Raw genomic sequence first — 21,747 nt, 5'->3', positions numbered from 1 at the left:
ATATGGGCTGATAGGCTTTCGAGGGTAGTCCATATTCCATAAGGTTAAGACTAGCCCAGTCTTGAACCTTAAAAGCCTGTATAAAAAAGATTTTCAATGTAGCGTCTGAAAAATAAAGTCTTATCCCCCATATAAAGGGGTAAGAGCATCTCCATCAGACCCTCTAAAGAGGATAGAGGGTATGTATCCTATTTTACAGAGTCAAAACAAATATATATATATATATAAAAACCGTACCTCATCAAATCCGCTATTTTACCGCTTAAGTTAGCGGTGCTACAATGATCTGCTAGATGCAGCAAATCATTATAGCTCCGCTGCACATTATTTTAATGTTAAAATAAAGGATAATATTTGAGACCCTCATTTAATATGAAGTGTTTGATATGAAGTGGGTCATATATGTGTGTTTTTAATCAATGGCTATTTTAATGTCACATAGATTTAGAGGTCATAAAATGGGGAATGTAGCATTATCCTAAAATAAATGGCCCCTTTCTGTTTCCTGTCGTTCATCATCACCACGCCATACATCTCCTCCCTTACCTTGCCCTTCTTCAACACCCTCACCATCTCCATCGACCTTAAAATCCAAAATAGATGCTCCCTATCCATCAACAACATCGCATTGTTACCTTTAGTCCCACCACCCATAGAGGCACCGCCATCTCCAGAACATATGCACCAATAGTAACGAGGTCTTCAATGATGAGACATGTCTGATCCAGCTCAAACTCGCCCTCAATCGCCTTGGTAGTGTCATAAATGGATATCTTCAATGATGAGGCAGGTCTTATCCGAATTTTGAGACTTTTCGTTTTCTTTGGCGAGGTCAAAGGACCTTGAATTCTTGAAGAAGTAAATGAGCTGAGGGTTGAGATTTTGTGGAAATTTAATGGTTGAGATTTTGTTTCCAAATTAAATGGCTAGAAATTAATTTACATGTTCCAAATTAAGATGAACCTTATCTGCATCCCATCATTTACTAAGTACATCCCAAAAACTTATAAAAAACCTAATCTATCAGCACCCCCACTAACCCTACCATTCTCATCCCCACAGCAGCTTCGGATGGAGTGACGTGTTAGCACCTTTGACGGAGGTTGATCGTAACTTGTCAATCTAGATCTCAAGCAACACAGAAGCACAATCATTACCGATGAAATTGACAGAGAAGAGAGGCGGCAGAGGAAAGAGAGAAAGCAAGAAGGTGGTGTGCAGATTATAATTTTCCAGAAATTACAAAAAAGGGGTGTACTCATAATTGTTACATTTTTAGCTGGGATTTGTTTAGATTAGGGTGTACATAGTAAATTATAGGGTGCAAATAAGGTTCATCCAAATTAAATCGAGTCAAATTTTGTGCAAATTAATTCACATGTTTTCGAATCAAATGGTTGAGATTTTGTGGAAACTAATTAATAATTAAGTGTATACAACAATCTTAAACATGAAATTAATTGGTAATTAAGTGTATTATTGTTCATTATCTTTCGTGCTGGATAGGAGATATCGAAATTTTGGCTATTGGGGATAGAAGTGTTTGGGTTATGAATGATGTGTATTCAAGTGTGTCAAGACTTACTATCAGTCCAGAGATTTTTGATAAGGGATTGCACCAAATCTGACATCTTCACCAAACGAACTGTGTGTAGACTAAGAACGCAAGGCCGTTGGCTCGAGGTTTCTTTATGGGAAAAGGACTTGAAATTTGCTCCATGCCAAATTGGAAAAATAGGAGAGAGAAGAATATCACCGGAATGAAAGAATTTATATTGAAATACAATGAAAAACAACACATTGCTGGAATGCATCAAGAATTTCATTGATAGGAAATACATCCTAGAATGACAAATCTAAAACTAGTTGGCCGACGCCATGATAATTGAAAGGATAAATGACCGAAGTAATTGGCTAAGTAATTAGTAAAAATTTGAAGATGCAGAGTCTGTGTTTTGATGCGGGGTATTTGTAAACTTCTCTTTTTCCTCCTATTATACTTTTCATAGTAACCATGGTGATCTTCAACTCCTGTTCTTTTGGCACATTGTGAACATGTGCAAAAATGGAGAATCATGGGGAATTGCCTTCTTGCTTATTGCTGGGACTATTGGGTCAGAACTTTTCATAACCGCAACATTCTCCTAGTAATAGGCATCTTGGTGGACACTCTGAATCGTGCTCCTTCCTCATGTTAGATGTGACAAAAATGGGGGCATGGATGTTACACCAACTTCCTGAACTGTAGGCCTCATGCTCATGATTGAGAGAAAATGGCAAACCGTTGTTATTTTGATAGTGCTATTGTATGATAGATCGTGAAAAAGTATCTTCTTTTTCGAGGTGCAGGACGATCGTGACTTTGCACTCTGGTTGACGTGAAGTTGTTGAAAATATGTTTGAGAAAATTCAAGAACGCGCAAGCTGCCACTTTTGATTTCTTTTGAGCTATTTTGCACTTATCCAGCTAGAAACTCAGATTTTGTTTAACGAATTGTTTTAAATCAATATTAAAATAATTAAGACAAAATCTCTGTTGTGTATAGCTTTTTGGATATCAATCTTTGGACAGACCTGATTTCTAGAAACTGAATCTTGAACTTCAAGCCAGCTAGCACCGGATTCTCCTACAAAATGAACAAACATTAATCAAAATTCCCATATCCTTACTACATGTCAGTAGATGAGTGAAGGTCATTTCTGGTATAAAAAAAAGCCCCCTTCAAACATTCGTCTTATTTAAAGCAAATGATTTGAATTTTGACTTTCGAATCCTCCCTCAATTTCGCGCCACTTCAAAATTCAAACTGTCCCCCTAAGCCAATCATTGAAAAAATATGGTGCAATATGCTTTTACTACGGACGGTTTACCTCCACAAAAACTCTAACAAAGTTAAACCATTCATTTCCTCCTGCCTTTTTGTCTCCATTTTCTCTCAAACTGTTATTCTCTTCCAAAGTTCTCATATGCACTCTGTAATGGCGAACCCTAGCTCTAGTCATCGTTCAGCCAGCCCCGAAAATCAAGTCCAAGAGATCATCATGAAAGAAGGGATATTGTGGGCCCGTTTGGTAAGGGTTTTTTTACAAGCTTTTTCGTGAACGTGATTTGAGAGAATTTATGTAGCATATTATTGTGTTTTGAAAATGCTACAAATTTGAAGCATTTTAGTAGCCTTTGTCTAATATTGTCTATTTTGTCCCCTTTTTTTGTTCTTATTCCTATTAAACCCTAACTAAACTGTTAACACAAGAACAACAAGTCTTTAGGGTTATTTTCCCTACGTCGTACTGGAGAGTGAAGCTCATCGCTACGTATTTCATTACGACGACCACCGAAGATTCAATCGGCCAAAAGAAGAAAATTTTGACAAACAAAGGTAATGTCCAACCATCTATCCTATTCTCCCTCATAGTGGATAGATCAATCGATCGTTTAGGGTTGATATTCGAATCTGTAACATTTCACATATTGGGTTTATTGATCGATAGTTTAGGTTTATGTGAAATGTTTGTTAATTTATGCTCTTCACCATGGATTACCCCGTGGATTCCAGGTTAATTTTTTGCTCTTCACTGTGTAAAGGTGAGATGATAAACATGTGTTCTTGGTTGAGCATTGGCTTCTGGTTTAACGAAATACATAAATATTTTGCAAAATGAAACCACAACACTCTCAACTCTTCCCGTGCTCTGCATAAAACATGTATATCTTACCTATTTGCCTCAGTTACACTCAAATTTGCCTCAGTTAGTGTCTCAACATGACTCAGGATTGGTGTGATTGCATAATTGTAGTGCCTCAATTTCCCTCTGTTTGACTCATTATTGCTAATCTAAAATATGGATTGACTAGCTCATGTTTGCCTAATTGTTTACTCTGTTCAACTACTTTTGTGGATTGAATCTGTTTTAGTTATTGTTGCCTATGTTATTTGGATTGTTTGACTCATTTTTGCTTCATATTTAAATCTGTTCAGCTAGTGTTCTCGACTGGGTCTGTTTGAGAGGCTGTTACGTAGGTTATTTGGATTGCCAAGCTAATTTTTGTTGCATGTTTTACTATTTTTAACTAGTGGCTCTAGTGGATCTATTTGATTAAGGGCTTTTTTTACCATATTTGGATTGCCTAGCTCATTTTTTGTATCATTTTTTACTATGTCAAACTAGTGATGCTTAGCTAATTTTTGCCTCTGTACTGACTATGTTCAATAAGTGTTGCCTATTTATGTTTGGCTCATTGTTGCCACATCTTAGCTTAGGATACTTGGCATGTTTAACATTGAAAGTTATATACTTGGCATTCTGTAAAAATTAAACATTCGGTATTGTGCATTTATTCTCTATGCATTCCATGGTGATTTATTTTAGCATAATTGATTGTATGCATCTGTTATGAGTTTAGTATATGCAAAATGTCTTCAAAAGGCAAAGAACCATTTGTAAAGGCTGTCAGTGAGAAGTTTAAGTGGGATACAAACAATACAAAAAAATTTCTTGAGGTGTTGATTGTATAGAAGAAGAAAAACATTAGAGTAGTCAAGTGGGATAAGGTTTCTAAAGAATTCAAGAAGGTTAGCGGATTCTCCTGCTCGTATGTGAAGTTGAAATCTAAACACGACAACATGAACCATAATTGGCAAGTGTTCAATAGACTTAGGAGTTCAAAAACTGGATTGGGTTTAGGGTTTAGGGTTTAGGTTTAGGGATTAGGGTTTAGTGCTACCTATTTATGTTTGGCTCATTATTGCCGCATCTTAGCTTAGGATACTTGGCATGTTTAACATTGAAAGTTATATACTTGGCATTCTGTAAATATTAAACATTTGGTATTGTGCATTTATTGTCTATGCATTCCATGGTGATTTATTGATTGTATGCATCTGTTATGAGTTTACTATATGCAACATGTCTTCAAAAGGAAAAGAACCATTTGTAAAGGTTGTCAATGAGAAGTTTAAGTGGGATACAAACAATACAAAAAAATTTCTAGAGGTGTTGATTGTATAGAAGAAGAAAAACATTGGAGTAGTCAAGTGGGATAAGGTTTCTAAAGAATTCAAGAAGGTTAGCGGATTGTCCTGCTCGTCTGTGAAATTGAAATCTAAACACGACAACATAAACCATAATTGGCAATTGTTCAATAGACTTCGGAGTTCAAAAACTGGATTGGGTTTTAACTCTACGACTGGATTGATAAAGGCAAGTGATGACTGGTGAGCCGCAATGATTCAAGTTTCAAACATGACCTCAATTACTTTTATAAATTTTACAACTTATATAAGCATTTGATTATAATCTTTTCTTTTGTTTCAGGAGTATGTAAACTTCAAGAAGTTTAAGACAACTGGACTTCCACTTCGTGAGGAGATTGACAAGCTCTGGGGTGGCAACTCTATCACAGATGATGAGGTTATTTCACAAGCTCAGGGTGATATGACCGCTGCCACACTCCACAATCAATCACATATGTAGATATGGAAAACCTGGGGATGACCTATCCATCGGCTTTTCTCCTAATAGAGTTACAACACCATTGCAAGAAGTTGGTTCCACAGGGCATGTTGCTAGTTCCAGGCAGGCTTCTTTCTTTTTCAAATAGTAAAGGCCGTAAGAGGAAGAACAACTCCAAAGCTGACAGTACCCCACCTGAGGTTTAGGATCTCTACATCAAATTGAAGACATCCAGCTTAGAGCAGCATTCTTACTATGTTTCCAAGAAGACCACTAGTGAAGAACAACTTGCGTATTTTTGCATCGAAGAAGGTGTACTACGAGAAGATGACTATTGAACTTGATAATTATGATCAATGTGTGCAAGCTTTGGTTAAACTGAACATATCTAAAAGTTCTCCCTATTTTTACGACTTTGGGATTGAGTTGTTCACATCACGCGTACAGCGACGTTTGTTTCTTGCTATCATCACTACCGTTTCGGTTACATTGAGAGGCTTTACAACAAGAGCAATGGCTTTGGACCGAGTGGCTAGTAGTCAATTTATTCTCGACAGTTTTGCATTTCAAATGGATCTGGTTGTTTAGTACTTTGGATTGTTAAATTGGTTTGTTATTGTTTTTGATTTGAGTACATTTCTACATTTAAGGTACAAGCTAGTCGGTTTATTGTTTTTAATGTGGATTTATCAGTTGTTAACTGATGATTATATTGTCAGATTACTATTGCAGCTGGTGTTCATGTGTTATATATTTGATTGCAACTTGTTAATCTTTTATAAATTTTAATGGAGCTATAGGTATGTATTAATATAATTTTTCTCTTGCCAATTTATGACAAATATGGATGAAAGGATGGACTATAGTAGTGAAAGTAATGATGAATGCATGGAATACGATAGTGACAGCAATGATGAGGTTATTGACACTGTGAACTACAAAGAATTTCTCTAATCTCTTACTACCTAAGGTTACAATGTTCCAGGAACATCTCACCTCGAAGTGCCAGTGTACCATGCAGGACCAATAAATTGAAGGGATACGCTTGGATGATGGAAGTGCTTAATGGTAACTCGATACAGTGTCATTAAGCGTTTAGAATGAATGTTAATGCATTTAAAAGTTTGTGCAGGGTGTTGAGAGATGATTATGGGTTGAAACAATCGAAGAAGACAACCATTATTGAGATGGTTGCAAGGTTTGTTAATATTTTGGGGTATCGAGAAACAAACAGAGATGTACAAGAGCATTTTCAACATTCAAGAGAAGCAATCAGTCGTCATTTCCATGCGGTTCTGTCCGCTATTATGAAGATGGCTAAGGTGTTTATTAGGCCTAGGGGAAGCTCTCTTTATGAAACTCCAACATACATTAGGAAGCATCCCAATGTCGAGTACCGTATATGGTTTAAGGATTGCATTAGGGCATTGGATGGTACACATTTACCGACTGTTGTTGATCTAGAGAGGAGGCAAAAGTATATTGGGAGGAAAGGTGTACCTACGCAGAACGTGTTAGCAGTCTACGACTTTGATATGTTTTATACATAGGTGTCAGCTGGGTAGGGGGGATCGGCACATGACAGTCCGATCTTGGAACATTCCTTACACGTTGAGCATCTGGAGTTTCCTAAACCACCTCCAGGTACAACCCGATAATGAATATCTCTATCTTCCTAAATACGCATATCATTATATATTCATTGATAGTAATACATATTTGCACGTTGGTCAATATTATTTGGTGGACGCGGGGTATGCAAACAAGATCGGTTTCTTGGCATCGTACAAAGGGGAAAAGGTACCATGTCCTTGTTTTTCAAAATGGAGCACCTGCATCAGGACTACGTGAAGTTTTCAACAAGGCTCACGCGAAGCTAAGAAATGTGATCGAAAGGACATTTGGAGTAACAAAGAAGAAGTGACGAATATTGGGGTCGATGACTTCATACAAGACAAAGATACAGGCGAGGATTGTGATTGCTTACATAGCTCTTCACAACTTTATTAAATTGAATGTTGCTGTTGACATTGATTTTAATGAAGTTGAGTCTACATTTGCGGTAGAGGAGGAGAGCATGGCCGATGCAGAGAAAGGGAATGTGGTGGAAGAAAGCGAGGAAAATTTGGTTATTGACAACGCTAACATGACTCAGTTTCGTGATTTTGTGACACAACAACTAATGAGCATGTGGTGTATGTTAGTTATCAATTTATGGAAACATGTATGAAGTTATTTGGATATATCAATCTATATATATATAACTGAGGATCCACAAGGCTTCTCCTTAATTCATGGTACCACGTGGACGTCTTTACAAAAAAGCCTACATAGACAAAAGAAAATTTTAAAATATAATAGAAAACTTTAAAACCCACCACCACACACATAAATATATCAATCATCATCAATCTATATATATATAACTGAGGATCCACAAGGCTTCTCCTTAATTCATGGTGCCACGTGGACGTCTTTACAAAAAAGCCTACATAGACAAAAGAAAATTTTAAAATATAATAGAAAACTTTAAGACCCACAACCACACACATAAATATATTGCAAAACTTTAATACCCACAACCACATTCATACACTTTAAGACCCACAACCACACTCATACAGTTAATAGTATTCAAATAATTTTAAAATTATATTGAATTGTATGGGAATTTATTGTTTCATAGGAGTGGTTTGATGTTGTTTTGGTTTCTCAAAGGTCATGTATTGCTAATTATGAGAGTCTTTTGATATTACTCAATTAATGAAATTCATTTGTAGTATTTAGTTTGAAAACATTTTGTGTGTTTTTGGCATTAATTACCATCATTTTATGGGAATTTTTGTGTGTTTTTATCATTTAGTGTGTTTTTGCTGTACTTTGTGTGTTTTTGTACTATTTAGTTGATGTATTGTGCATGTTTAGAGTTTGGTCAGGTTTAGTAATCTGTTTGGATTGCAACATACACAACATGAGAGGCTTTTCTCATGCTATATTGTTCTAATGTGTAAGTAAATTCAGCCCATTTGGTATTGGAACATGTAAGTGGTAACAGCAAAGCACGGTAGAATTCAATGAGTTGTTGAAGGTCAAAGTGATTATAGGCATAAATCTACCAGTCATACATAACATTTCAAATATATAAATTCAAAAATCTTATTCTAAAAATATTAAGAATTTTATTCAAAAAATATCATTTCAAAAATACTACTTATGCTACATTGTTCTTCTCGATATTAAATGTCACTTTGTAGAGATTGTTGTACTAACCATACAATATTGTCTCATAAACATGTCTTTGGTGACCTATAACATCAAATTTCTTACACCCCATTAGAAAATTTTTTTCTTAGCAAATTAAAAAACAAGTATTGTACATATTTTATCTTCATCTCACAATCATCTCTATTTTCTACAATTAAAGTTCTACTGCTCTTCATGTTAACAAAGTATCGAAAAACTTTCACACATTTCTATTTTCCAATCAAAATATATACCGCGCGAAGCGCGGGCATGCAACTAGTTTATATGTATTAGTAAGACAAAAAGATGCTAAAGTGGAGTATTTCCACTTATTAAGGAAGGGTTTTATCTTATATCACTATTTTTTATAAATTATATATTAATTAATAATCTGTTACAACGAAACTAATTAATTAATTTTTTTTAAATTAATTATCTTTATTTCATTTTAATTAACTATCTTTATTTTATATATTTAATTTTTATGTTTAAATACATTTATATGTCTCCATTACAACTAAAATGCATAATACTATACGCATAATTTGTCACAAAATGTTACATAACATAATTGTTACCAGCAAAAGTTCAACCAAACACCACTCAACATTCATGCAGCATATCTGCTACTAAAATTGTCCAGCATTTCTTCTACTAGCACCATTTTTGATAGCATATCTGTTACTTTATAAATGTTTTACCAAACTAGGCCTGTAACATTCAAAAAATTTGATGACCAATGGGACACGTGTAAATTGATAGTGTTAAGGGTACAACGTTTTGACTTAATACCAATAATAATAAAATTCAAAATTTCAAATATATTTATTTTTATAATTTCAATTAGTATAATTAAGTGGGTTAGATAGGAAATGAGTTGGATTAAACAATTGTTGTTTCTACACAGCAGGTGTTCGAATGACATACCAAGTGTCCAGACACCTATGTTTAGAAATCATTTTTTTTTTTGCTTAGGTCGTGATTCAACCTAGGCGCTCCGATACCATAAATGTAACACCCCTCTTTTAAGATATCACATGGCACGACAAATTGTCCAAAAGTCAATCTCATGACCTTTGATCCAATCACCGTAAGCCTTATTCTTCTTAAATATTAAATATTCTTCTTATTCTTACAATAGCTCAAGATTAAACAAACTTAACAAAAGTAAAATTTTATCGCCATCATGTCTAAGGCCACGTCCTCTTTTATTCCTCCTCCAAAATAAAGAAGATATATCAAAGCCCAATGAACCAAAACCCACAACTAAAATCAAGTTCTGTACAACTCAATATTAGCCGTTACTCTCCAACGGATACATTTTACTTTTCTCTGTATTTAGTCTTTTGCTTGTAATATAGAAGATATATCAAAGCCCTATGAACCAAAGCCCACAACTAAAATCAAGTTCTGTACAACTCAATATTAGTCGTTACTCTCCAACGGATACATTTTACTTTTCTCTATATTTAGTCTTTTGCTTGTAATATAGTTGAGAGCATAACCTCATGCTATATATTTGTATGCTATTCTCCATTCTCAGATAATAACAAATACGTTCCCAAAACCTTTTTATGGTATCGGAGCCTTGAGGGGTAGGTGTAGGTGGGGACTCATGATAGCTAGGAAACAAGGACTCATCAAATATTACATGACGAGACAGATACAATCTTTTGGTGAGTGGGTCAAAGCATTTATAAGAGCTTTGAGAGTTGGAATATCCAGATGTTTGCTTCGCCATCAACCGTCTTGCTCAGTTCATGGCACACCCTACCGACATACATTTCTCTCTTCTCAAGCGTGTTCTCCGATATCTTAAAGGTACCTATACTGAAGGCATCACTATCTTCAAAACGCCTGATCTTCGCCTTCATGCTTACACGGACTCAGATTGGGCTGGCCATCCCGACGACAAGTCCTCTACCTCTGCCTACATCGTCTTCCTTGGCCCAAACCCTATTTCATGGCGCTCTCAAAAACAACGGGCCGTCGCTCGGTCCTCCACTGAAGCTGAATATCGTGCATTAGCTTCCACAGCATCTGAAGTCGTGTGGCTCAAACATCTCCTTCATGATTTACATTGGACTGTCACCTACCCCCCTCCAATTTTTTGTGACAACCAAGGTGCTACAGCTCTTAGCCTTAACCCTGTTTTACACTCCCGTATGAAACACATAGCAGTCGACCTTCACTTTATTCGCTCTCTTGTACACAACGGCACCCTCAACGTCATCAAGATCCATACCTCTGATCAGCTGGCCGATATTCTCACCAAGACACTTCTCAAAGCTCCCTTTCACAAGCTGCGTTCCAAGATTGGTCTCCTTGCTGGGCCCCCAATCTTGAGGGAAGGTAAAGAAGATATATCAAAGCCCAATGAACCAAAGCCCACAACTAAAATCAAGTTTTGTACAACTCAATATTAGCCGTTACTCTCCAACGGATACATTTTACTTTTCTCTGTATTTAGTCTTTTGCTTGTAATATAGTTGAGAGCATAACCTCATGCTATATATTTGTATGCTATTCTCCATTCTCAGATAATAACAAATACATTCCCAAAACCTTTTTACAAAAATCTTGATTATTTTTCTACACGATTGAAACGTGCAGGAGAGGTCAGCCCGAATATATTATCAGTTTAAGAATTTAAAAATGAAATTTCCAAAATATATTTTTAATTCAAGAAAATAAATATTCAACCATCACAAAACTTACTGTTCATGACCGTAGAAAATTCAAATTCATAGAGTAAAGTTAGTCATAGACTAATCCTTTACTAGGCTTAGTCGTAACTAGCCTCGAATTATATTTCAGGGTATGGGTTAGTCAAAAACTAAGCCCATATATACTAGGTCTAGCAGCAACTAGCCTCGATCCAATCAATTGCCATAAGTCGGTATAAAACCACCCATTTGGCTCAATAGTCCCCACAACCGGGCCAAGGTTTGGGGGTAGCTATGTGCACATGCTAATTATATCATTCCACGTATCCATTCTTCAAGTTCTCAACAAAGCAACACCAATACATGAACAGTTTTTCAAAAACAATATCAGGATGGCTAGTTCCCGAGGTAGTTGTTGTAGTATAGACTCACACTTATATATCATCCATAATTGGCTTTAAACAAATCTGTTAGAGTTCTCGAGATCATTGGCAGGATGGCTTGTTCTCGAGGTAGTAGTTGTATTCTTCCTCAGTTTGACCATTGTGAGTTTCTTTTGGAAAATTGACTCTATTTCCCACAGACGGCGCCAAACCGATCCTATTAGACGAATCAGTTAGTCATACAGAGCTCAAGTCACTATATCCTTCCTAATCAGTGAGTGTTTTGCTTTTCTTCCTACATAGGGAACAAATGTAAGCTATGATAGGGCCCTGAGGATGTGCTCAGGGGTCCACTTCGACACTCAAGTCAGTACAGAGTTTCATTAGGAAGGATGGCTCGGTGCCCAAAGCTTCTCCTATTTCTCAATAAGTAATTCAAAGTGCAACAGTCAGAATGCTTACCTGAGGCTTAAAGTCTCCTTTTATATGAGTTGAAGTGTTCTTATTGTAGTAGGAGGTAGGAGTACGACTCTCTCTCATTAGTCTTTGTGAGGATTTTTTGAGGGTAAATCTCATCTATAGTCATTTTCAAAGGGGAGTCGGACTATGTTTAGAGTTAGTGTCCTATCAAGACATTAATTCTTCAAAGATGTTTCTACCTAGGTCTGAATCAAGGTGATTATTTTTGTATTCATTGGAAAGTCCTATTGCGGTCGGCAACGAGGAGTTCTCCTCGATCGGTACCGAGGCTTTGTTTTCTATTCTTCCATGCTGGCATTAGGTCGCAAAAACGTCAAGTATTTTTTTTGTGACATGAGAAGCCGCAATCGCTACTTTTCGGGTGTGCACAGAGTAATGTAATAACCCATAAATCAGTCGTGTCAAACACGTATACGATAATTTTATGTATGAATTGGGTAGGAACCAAACTTACAACCTCCTAAGAGATAAGGCTCCTTCAAAACATAAGAACATAAGCTTAAGCTTTTTTGATATAATAATTGTAATATTAATGTGCTGAGGCATTTTTAACTATAAAATCATCAAATTTAAATACTATTTTTAAACAAAAAAGAATTTCTCGCTATTTTACTATGCAGACGTGGGAAATCATCCATCTCTTGAGGAAGCAGCCACGTAAGTTCGTTATCTCCCTGTATAAAGAAAAGGAAATTCAGAAAAGAAAAAGAGAAGACAGGAAAGGAGAGTTCACATTAAAGTGCCTGCGGGTCCCTGCATGTTATGATGTCTCACTTACATGGTATTATGAGCAGCGAGAATGTAAGATATTCCATAACAAGTTGTCTGTCTTTCCGTCTTTCCCCCACAAACAAACACTCTTTGCCCACAAAAAAAGCCACACTGAGATTTTCTTCACCAGGAAAATCACTGTTTGTTTTCCGTGGAAATTCCTTACTTTCCTTGTAATCTTTCCAAAACTCACTCGATGCAGCCTTTTCTCTTTTCCTTTTAATTCTTCTCCCTCGGTAAATCCATCATGTAATTACTCTCTCTGAACAGACCCATCTCCTTCCAATTCATTTCTCGAAATTTAAGAGTTTTCAACTTTATTTTTTTTAATTGAGGGTTTAGTGTTTGGAAAAATTGTCTGTTTGACGTGCGTGTTGATTTGTTGGAGCTGCAAGGGAATTAATTGGGGCTGAATCGGTTGTTTGCTCGGATTGTCTTGGGGATTCGGGGAGCTGAATTTGGAGTTAGGGTAATTGGCTTCTGTTAGTGAATTCGAGAGAGAGATGGAGAAGTACGAATTGGTGAAGGACATAGGATCTGGGAATTTTGGGGTGGCGAGGCTGATGAGGAACAAGGAGACCAAAGAGCTCGTCGCCATGAAGTATATCGAGCGTGGTTACAAGGTCCCTTTTTTATGATTCCACGAAAAAATCAGCTAATTATGTGTGTATTTTGTGTTGAATGCATATCGAAATGTTTATATATTCTAATATGTGCGCATTAGTAGTGTCTATAGGTTCGTATCTACGCATGCATGTTTTGTTTTATGCATAATCAGGCAGGCAGCTTCACTGTCAGGACTCAGAATCAGGAGTGAAAGTGAAATGTTTATTTCTTGAAACAAAAATTAATGCTCAGGATCAATAATTTGAGTTCATAGAAGTTCAAAAATTACTTGCTTTTTAAAATCCTTTTCTTTTCGTATAATAGCCCGATATTAATAATTGTTTTAAGGTGATTATCTAAACAGATTGATGCGAATGTAGCAAGGGAGATCATAAATCACAGATCACTTCGCCATCCAAACATAATTCGATTCAAGGAGGTTAAGCTTTTTCTGTTTCTTTTTCTTCTTCTTCTTCTTCTTCTTCTTCTTGTTTTGTACAGTGTTTGAAAATCTGTTTTTTTTATTTGTATGTAAAAGAGATTAAATTACTCCGACAATGTGGACGGAATTTTTTGCTTTGCAGGTAGTTTTGACTCCAACCCATCTTGCTATTGTGATGGAATATGCGGCTGGGGGTGAGCTCTTTGAGCGGATTTGCAATGCCGGAAGGTTCAGCGAGGATGAGGTTCTATGGCTTTCCTTAGTTCTATGGAAATGAATGCATTATTCATTATTTTGTTTCCATATTTGAAGGATGAGAAAATGCAGTAGTAGAAAATTTTGTTTAATACCTCAAAACCAAAGTTCCCAGTCGAGTATGCACTGTATATCTGGCTGGTTTGGGTTGAGATCTTGTATTTATTAAATGAATTCACTAGAAAAAGGGGACAATGGAAATATACATTTTTCATCAACTCTTCTTGGTCTTCTTTGAGCAAGAGAACAACGTTTTGAATTTTAATTAAACAATTCATCTTTTATTGATATTTTCAGGCTAGGTATTTTTTCCAGCAGCTTATCTCAGGAGTCAGCTACTGTCATTCAATGGTAAAAGAAGTTTTTTTTTCTCTTCTACCTTTTTCTTAATAGAAAAGCTTAACCCTTTCTTCATCCTCTACTTCTGCGAGATCTGCAGCAAATATGCCACAGGGATTTGAAGCTTGAGAACACCCTATTGGATGGAAGCCCAGCACCACGCCTGAAAATTTGTGATTTTGGTTATTCTAAGGTTTGATAATGTAGATTACTATTTTAATCATATTTGTAACTTTTAGGATTTACACTGAAATCTTCACATCTAACAAACTTTTCCACGCAGTCATCTCTGCTGCATTCAAGACCTAAGTCAACAGTTGGAACTCCAGCATATATCGCGCCAGAGGTTCTTTCTCGGAGAGAATATGATGGCAAGGTTGGTTAGTTTGTATTTCTAATGATGCCTTTTTTTCTTTTTTTTCTGTTGCTGGCTATATGTTATTTCTGTATGGTATTAGTGATTTACTGCCACGGGCTACATCATACTGTAATTATGTATAATTATTTAGACTACTGTGTCAATTGAGTAGAACATTCCCAAGATAGACAAAGATGTTTGGTGAGGAAGCGAGTGAAGCTTGGGTTTTACCATGGAAATGAGTGCAACAAGGTTAATGTCGCAATTATATGGGGGGATCATCTTGTCAGGGTCTCTGACAATTTCACTTGGGAAAGTGAAACTTCAATAAGAACTACAATTTGTTGTTAATTTAATCTTTACATGTAAAAGAAAAAAGCTCAAGAGCATGCCTATCAATTTTGCTCACTGCTGGGTGGATTCAATCCCGGTTGTATAGTTCAAATCCTAGGAATTTGTCGCATTATTTGTGCCGTGTTCAGTATTTCTTTGTTTCGTGATGTGTTTTCTGTGCGATGAAAAACCAATTTATGCATGACACACTTAACAAAGTTGTTAAACCTTTCTGCTGATGGAAATTATGATATAAGCTTGACATGGGAAACAATAAATTCAAGGACATGCCTATCCATTTTCGCTGTCATCAGTGAGGGCGGATTCAATCCCAGTTGTCTAGTGCAAAACCTTTTTTTTTTGTCTTTAATTCTGCCATGTAAAATTTAATTCGTTATTTTGGGATCGGTGTCTTGTTTCACTGAGTATAAAACTAATTTATGCGTTTCATTCAAGAAAGCAAGAAAGTGTTGAAGCTTTCTGCCAATTATGATACTGTGCTCTGTACTATACATGGGCTTTCAAGAGAAACCTGGGTATATTTCTTTTGCAGGTTCACTTTATTTTTGGTTTGTGTTTTTTGTTCAGTTAGCGGATGTTTGGTCGTGTGGAGTGACTCTTTATGTTATGTTGGTGGGAGCATACCCATTTGAAGACCCGGAGGACCCAAAGAATTTCAGGAAAACTATTAATGTTAGTTATCTTCTCACTGTTCGTATTTCTTGTTCATATTTCTTATTTAAAGGTTTAATTATACTTGTCTGAAAGATTTGGCTCATTACGACTCATTCACCAAATGTTCATGCGTTACAAAAGCAACACCCAATATCCATAAACTCGACAAAGCCCTCACTCGGGCAAATTTCTCATAGAAGTCAACATATGCTTACGTGGCAATATATAATTTTTTTTCTCTTTTTTGAAATAAAAATAAAATATCTATCCCTTCTCTCTCCTCCCTTGGTATTCCTCTTCCCAGTGAGACAAAACCCTTCTCTCATGCTCTCTAACCATCTTCACATCAAAATGACACGCTCTCAGGACCTTGTCCTCTCCATCACCACCGTGTCCTCCGATTCCAACTGAGAACTTGTAGTAGAGCTGCTCTCTCGGCGATCCCAGTCCAAGGATGGCGTGATCCACCGAGGACTCTAGGAGTTCCCTCAGTCTCTCTTTTCCTCACCTCCACCAAAACCCCCCGCTCATACTATCCACTCATCTTCTTTGATGCCTCTTACCTTCAGGGCAAGCAGGATCTCCAACTCTTCTCCTCTTTGTTCATCACCAACATTGCCGATGACATTACCGCCCTCTACAAAGTCTCCTTCTGCGTCATCAAGTTTCCTGAATCCCAGTCATACGCTCTCTTTGGCATCAACTCGCTCCCTTCCGATATCATCACTATTCAACTTGGAAACCTAGTCATAATCGTAAAATCGTGATTTTAACTACCTTGCTCACCTCCCTGACTACCACTAACACACACACACTCTTCTTCGCGCAATCTGTCTTATGGACCGTCTCTTTACAAGGGCAAGATCCCAGCAACCCAATTTCCAAATCAACAAAAGCAGAACCTTGACGAAGATGGAGTTGAAGAAGACGGTGATGGTGTAATTGATGAAGATAGCTTCACTAGAATCTTCGATTCCGCGGCGCTTTGAGTCCCTATGAAGGATTGCTGCTCTCGAGAGCTGAATTCCTGGACATCTCCTCAAGTAGCCCCAAATTCGTAATAGTGCTAGAGTACATGGGGACGATGTTGAGGATGATGATCCCATTAAACATTTGATTTCTGTGAATAGCGATGAAGACGAAGAAGAGAATCAGAGAATTCTAGACATGTAAGCATATGGTAGATTACTTATTGTTGACTTCTTGCCACATCAGCAAGAAGCCTGCCCGAGACTGAGAGAAATCTACCAGAGTGAGTGCTTTGTCATGTTTATAAATATTGGGTGTTGCTTCTGTAACAAATAAACATTTTGTGACTGAGTTGTAACAAATCTAATCTTTTAGTGCTGAAAAGTATAATTAACCCTTTTTTAAAATAGTTTTTTGGTTATGAATTCATTTGATGCTTGCCCTTTGCAGAGAATTATGGCTGTTCAATACAAGATCCCTGACTATGTCCACATATCTCAAGAGTGCAAGCATCTTATTGCTCGCATATTTGTTGCGAGCCCAGCAAGGGTATGTATTGCAACAAGCTACTTAACTTCATCCAGGAAATTTTAGTAATGCCATGTTTGTGTTTATATAATATTGTTTTTTCATGCTGCTTTTATATGCCAAGACAAGGGTCCAAGGTCCTCATAATGTTTGGAACTTTGGATCTATTGCCTGAGAATTAAAATATCTTTATGATGTATGCAGTTATCTTCCATCGACCTAGAAGCATTTGACAAATTAGGAAATGGGTAGAAGGATTTGGTCGTATGCTGTTTTAGATTAAAGTATCACTTTTCTCATATTTGCTGTTTGTTTAAGTTATGCGATCATAGATCATTTAACTTGATTGTGGGAGGACGCACATGGTTTTCTTCTTTCTCTTGCTGCATTCAAGCTTTTTCCATATCCTCTTCAATGCAGTAATACCAGGCTCTTATGTAGATTCTTAATATTGTCTTAGCTACCAGTTCAAATTCCAGCTGCCAATAAAAATATGAATTTTTGCTGGAATGTATTTCGGATGCAGACTCCACATTTGATCTTGTACTGTTTTCGTGGCATTGAACCTTTTCTGAAAGCTTGTTTTGCTATTTTCTTTTTCCATGGTCTCACTTCTCATGGATAATTTTGGAGTTTGGGAAGGCTAGGCTCTCTCCCTGCTTGTTTCAAACTGGATGAGAGCATAAGTTATGTTGGGGATGGGCTAAATCAAAACCTGGATAAAATGGGCAAGCTAGATGACTTATTACAGTGATTAAACTATCAGGATATTAGGAGAAGGTAGGTGATAAACGCAGGCCCATTTCTATTCAGTATAAAAGGAAGAAGACCAAGCCCAGAGTTGGAGAAGTGTTAGATTTGAGTGAACGGATCTGAACCGCTCTTGGAGGTTGTGATCGAAGGGTTCTGAATGAAGGTTGTGGTAGGGTTTATGTTGGCAGGAGTCGTTCTTGGAAAGGGAGGAGAAGACTACAGAGAAGTGTGTTTTGGAGGCCTTAGCACCCTCGAAGTTGCTACTATCCTTAATAGTATTTCTTTGTTGTTATCTGAGCAAGTTGTAACAGATTTAGTGATTAGTACAGCGAAGTCTTGCTACTGTGTTGATTTCTTGGAAGTATTTGCCAATATATCTAGTGAAGACTGATCTGCTCTTATCAGTAGGCTGGCAATAACTGGACACTGGAGTTTCGTAGAGAGGGCAGTTTACACTTATAGAGAACGATTTTTGCCTGCTATGATGTTGTTTCTCCACCTTTTTATTCTCCCTTCACTCTCACTACCCTTACTTTTCTACTTTCTTTCTGTTTTGTACTTTTGTTTAGTATTTGCTTTCTTTATGCTAGAGCATCACATAGCATCTTACTTTTTGATGAATCTTTTTTTTTTTTGGGCTAGTTGATTCTTAGCCATTAATCTGGGTTGTGTGAACCTTAACATTATATGGTTCAGAAGTCCAACAAAAATCGCATTTCAGAGTGTGTAGTTGACAACTATTTACTGAAAGGATCCAATGAACCAATGGTAGTGGGATTGTCCCGAAATATGATTCACTTATGTTTTTATTTTCCATTAGCTCTCAAGCTTTTCATATGACGTCTTGTGAAGGTAGATATTTAAATCTTTTTCATTGTATATTAATCGCCACAAGAGTCTCTCTTTTTTTCTCATTGTCTTGAAGGCTCATCTACTTTTTGGATTTTAACATCTTTGGTTTTTATCAGGAATTACAGACAGCATGCTTAGGAGCCGAATCAGTTCCCTTTAAGAAAATATCGCTCATGAATTATGATTTAGATAATCTAGGGAAGTGCAGTTTGAATATTTTCATCCAGTGGACTAATATAGAATAAATGTATGAGATAATTATGATTGCTTAGGGTCTTTACATATGCCTCTTACATTAAACAATTTAACACTGTTGTGACGATATCGATGTGTCATCTGTGTTTTTCTCTGTCTAAAAGATCTTGAGTTTCTCTATTGTGTGGCATGTGATTAATATGTGTTTAAGAAACCCATAGTCTTTTAGCACCAACCATTTCAGTAATGTCTTAAAAGAGCAATTAGGAAATGGTTTTTTTGAGTGTCATGCTGCAAAGCACATGCTTCCTATGGCCATTCTTACCATTTGATTTATCGTACTTTTACTATCAATTGTTTCTTTATGTTTGACAACTTAACTAGGAGATTATAATCTCAAACCATCCTTGTTTTTGTAGAGGATAACCATTAAGGAGATAAAAAGCCATCCATGGTTCCTAAAGAACTTGCCCAGGGAACTGACAGAGGCAGCGCAGGCAATCTATTACAAGAAAGAAAATCCAACCTTTTCCCTCCAGAGAGTTGAAGACATAACGAAAATTGTGGAAGAGGCCAAAATCCCTCCTTCGGCATCACGATCTATTGGAGGTTTTGGGTGGGCAGGAGAAGAGGACGGTGATGAGAAGGAAGAAGAGGCTGTACCCGAGGAAGAGGATGAAGAAGATGAGTATGAGAAGCAAGTCAAGGAGGCACAATCCAGTGGAGAAGTTCAATTAAGCTAAGGAATAATTTACTCAACAGTTGTTCGGAGTGCTAGGATTTTGCCTTTCCAACATCAATGCTTTAGGTTGGATTTCCGTTTTTGTATAGATGTCAGTCTCTACCAAGTACGTGGTGTTGAACGAAGTGTTTGTAGATTGACAGTGTATTGAGCAGCGTTCAGTGGATTTCAGCCGTTAAGAGCAGTCGAGTTAAAATGGGTTCTTACTATTATGTCATTGTTGACATAAGGCGGTGTGATTAGCATAAAATAAAGTGTCTGGTGCCTGGGCTGAGAAGATGTTTCTGTAAGGGGATTCAAATCCTCATAGGGTTTACATGAACGCTAAAGAAGACTAAGAGTGGCCTTGTTATTAATATTTAGTGATTTATGGTAATGTGTGTGTGTGTTTTCCTCTTCCTATTCTTAATGCGTTTTGAGCTATCTATTCAGTCGTCACATATTCTCAACACCAGCGTTTGAGCCCTTGGCTTCTTTCTAGATTTGTTTTATCAGTGTGCTTGATATTTGTATTGATCGGTAGTCCTAGACCCATTTGCTCTCTTTTATCATCCACCGTGAGAAATCTTCGATTTACAGTTTAACTAGCTCGTTGCCTAAGAGTGTGTTTAGATTGAGGGATTTGGGGGAGGAGAAGAGAAGGAAAAGGGAAGGAAGAGAATGGAAGGGAGAATACATTTCCCTCTCTCATGTTTGGATAGATAAAAAAAGAAATGAAAGAAAAGTGATTTAATTTATTAATTTGTCCTTACTTTTAATGTTTAAGTATTATGTATAAGGATAAAATAGGTTTTTAGTTTATAAATAACTTAATTAGTCATCATTTCCTTCCAAATGACTCCATTTTGAGAGGAAAGAATTTTGATAAAATTTTAATGAAATCTTTCTCCGAAATCCTCTTAAATCCCTCCCCTTAATTTTTTATAAATTATCCGAACAAGGGAATTGAAAGGAAAATCAATTTCTCTTCTCTTTTATTCCCTCCAAATCCCTTAATCTAAATACACTCTAAGGATGAATCAAGGCTATGCTTTGGAGTTCGTTTTCAAGGGTTTTGGAGGTGTCTATATGAGCCTATAAGGCATTTGCTGTTTTACATGGGTTGGAAGCAACTTTTTGAAGCTGGCTTTAGAGTGTGTGTTTGGACTTAGGGATTTAGGGGAGGGGAGGGGAGGGGAAAGAATAATATTTTTCTCTCTCATGTTTGGATAGATAAAACAGGAAGGAAAGATAAATAGTTTAATTTATTAATTTATTCTTATTTTTATGTTAAAGTGTTTATACAAGGGTAAAATATGTTTTTAACATATAAATAACTTAATTAATCATCCATTCCCTCCAAATGACTCCATTTTGAGAGGAAGAATTTTGACAAAAATTTAATGAAATCTTCATTTCAATTCCCTTCAAATTCTTCATCTTAATTTTTTATGAACTATCCAATCAAGTGAATTAGCAAAAATATACATTTGGACCCTCAACTATGCGCTTAATTTCATTTTTGTCCTTAATTTTTTTTTCCCTAAAATCATCCTTCAAATATTCAAAGGTATCTCGTTCGTCCGTTAAATGATTCCGCCATCAGAAAAATCAAACGTGACATCCTAATTGGCGTAATTCTGACACATGTTATCCCATTTGGCTTAAATTTTACGTCTGTCATCTCACAAAATTCACTATGAAGGAATTAAGAGGTTTCTTGG

The 21,747-nt window shown here is 36.6% G+C and overlaps 1 protein-coding gene across 1 annotated transcript; it reads left to right on the top strand.

The window, feature by feature from the left end:
• Positions 1 to 13,027: 13,027 nt before the first annotated feature.
• Positions 13,028 to 20,495, top strand: LOC120004112 (serine/threonine-protein kinase SRK2A-like). The gene is made up of 9 exons (XM_038853360.1): positions 13,028 to 13,620; positions 13,968 to 14,042; positions 14,188 to 14,289; positions 14,598 to 14,651; positions 14,740 to 14,832; positions 14,923 to 15,015; positions 15,919 to 16,023; positions 17,425 to 17,523; positions 19,722 to 20,495. Exons 1-9 carry the CDS (start codon positions 13,501 to 13,503, stop codon positions 20,043 to 20,045), a joined length of 1,065 nt encoding a protein of 354 aa, XP_038709288.1. The 5' UTR covers positions 13,028 to 13,500; the 3' UTR covers positions 20,046 to 20,495.
• The last annotated feature ends 1,252 nt before the right edge of the window (positions 20,496 to 21,747 follow it).

This window comes from Tripterygium wilfordii, chromosome 8 (assembly GCF_013401445.1).
Source record: "Tripterygium wilfordii isolate XIE 37 chromosome 8, ASM1340144v1, whole genome shotgun sequence".
Lineage (NCBI taxonomy): Eukaryota > Viridiplantae > Streptophyta > Magnoliopsida > Celastrales > Celastraceae > Tripterygium > Tripterygium wilfordii.
The sequence above is the reverse complement of the archived record's forward strand: the minus strand, read 5'-3'. Positions and strand labels throughout refer to the sequence as shown.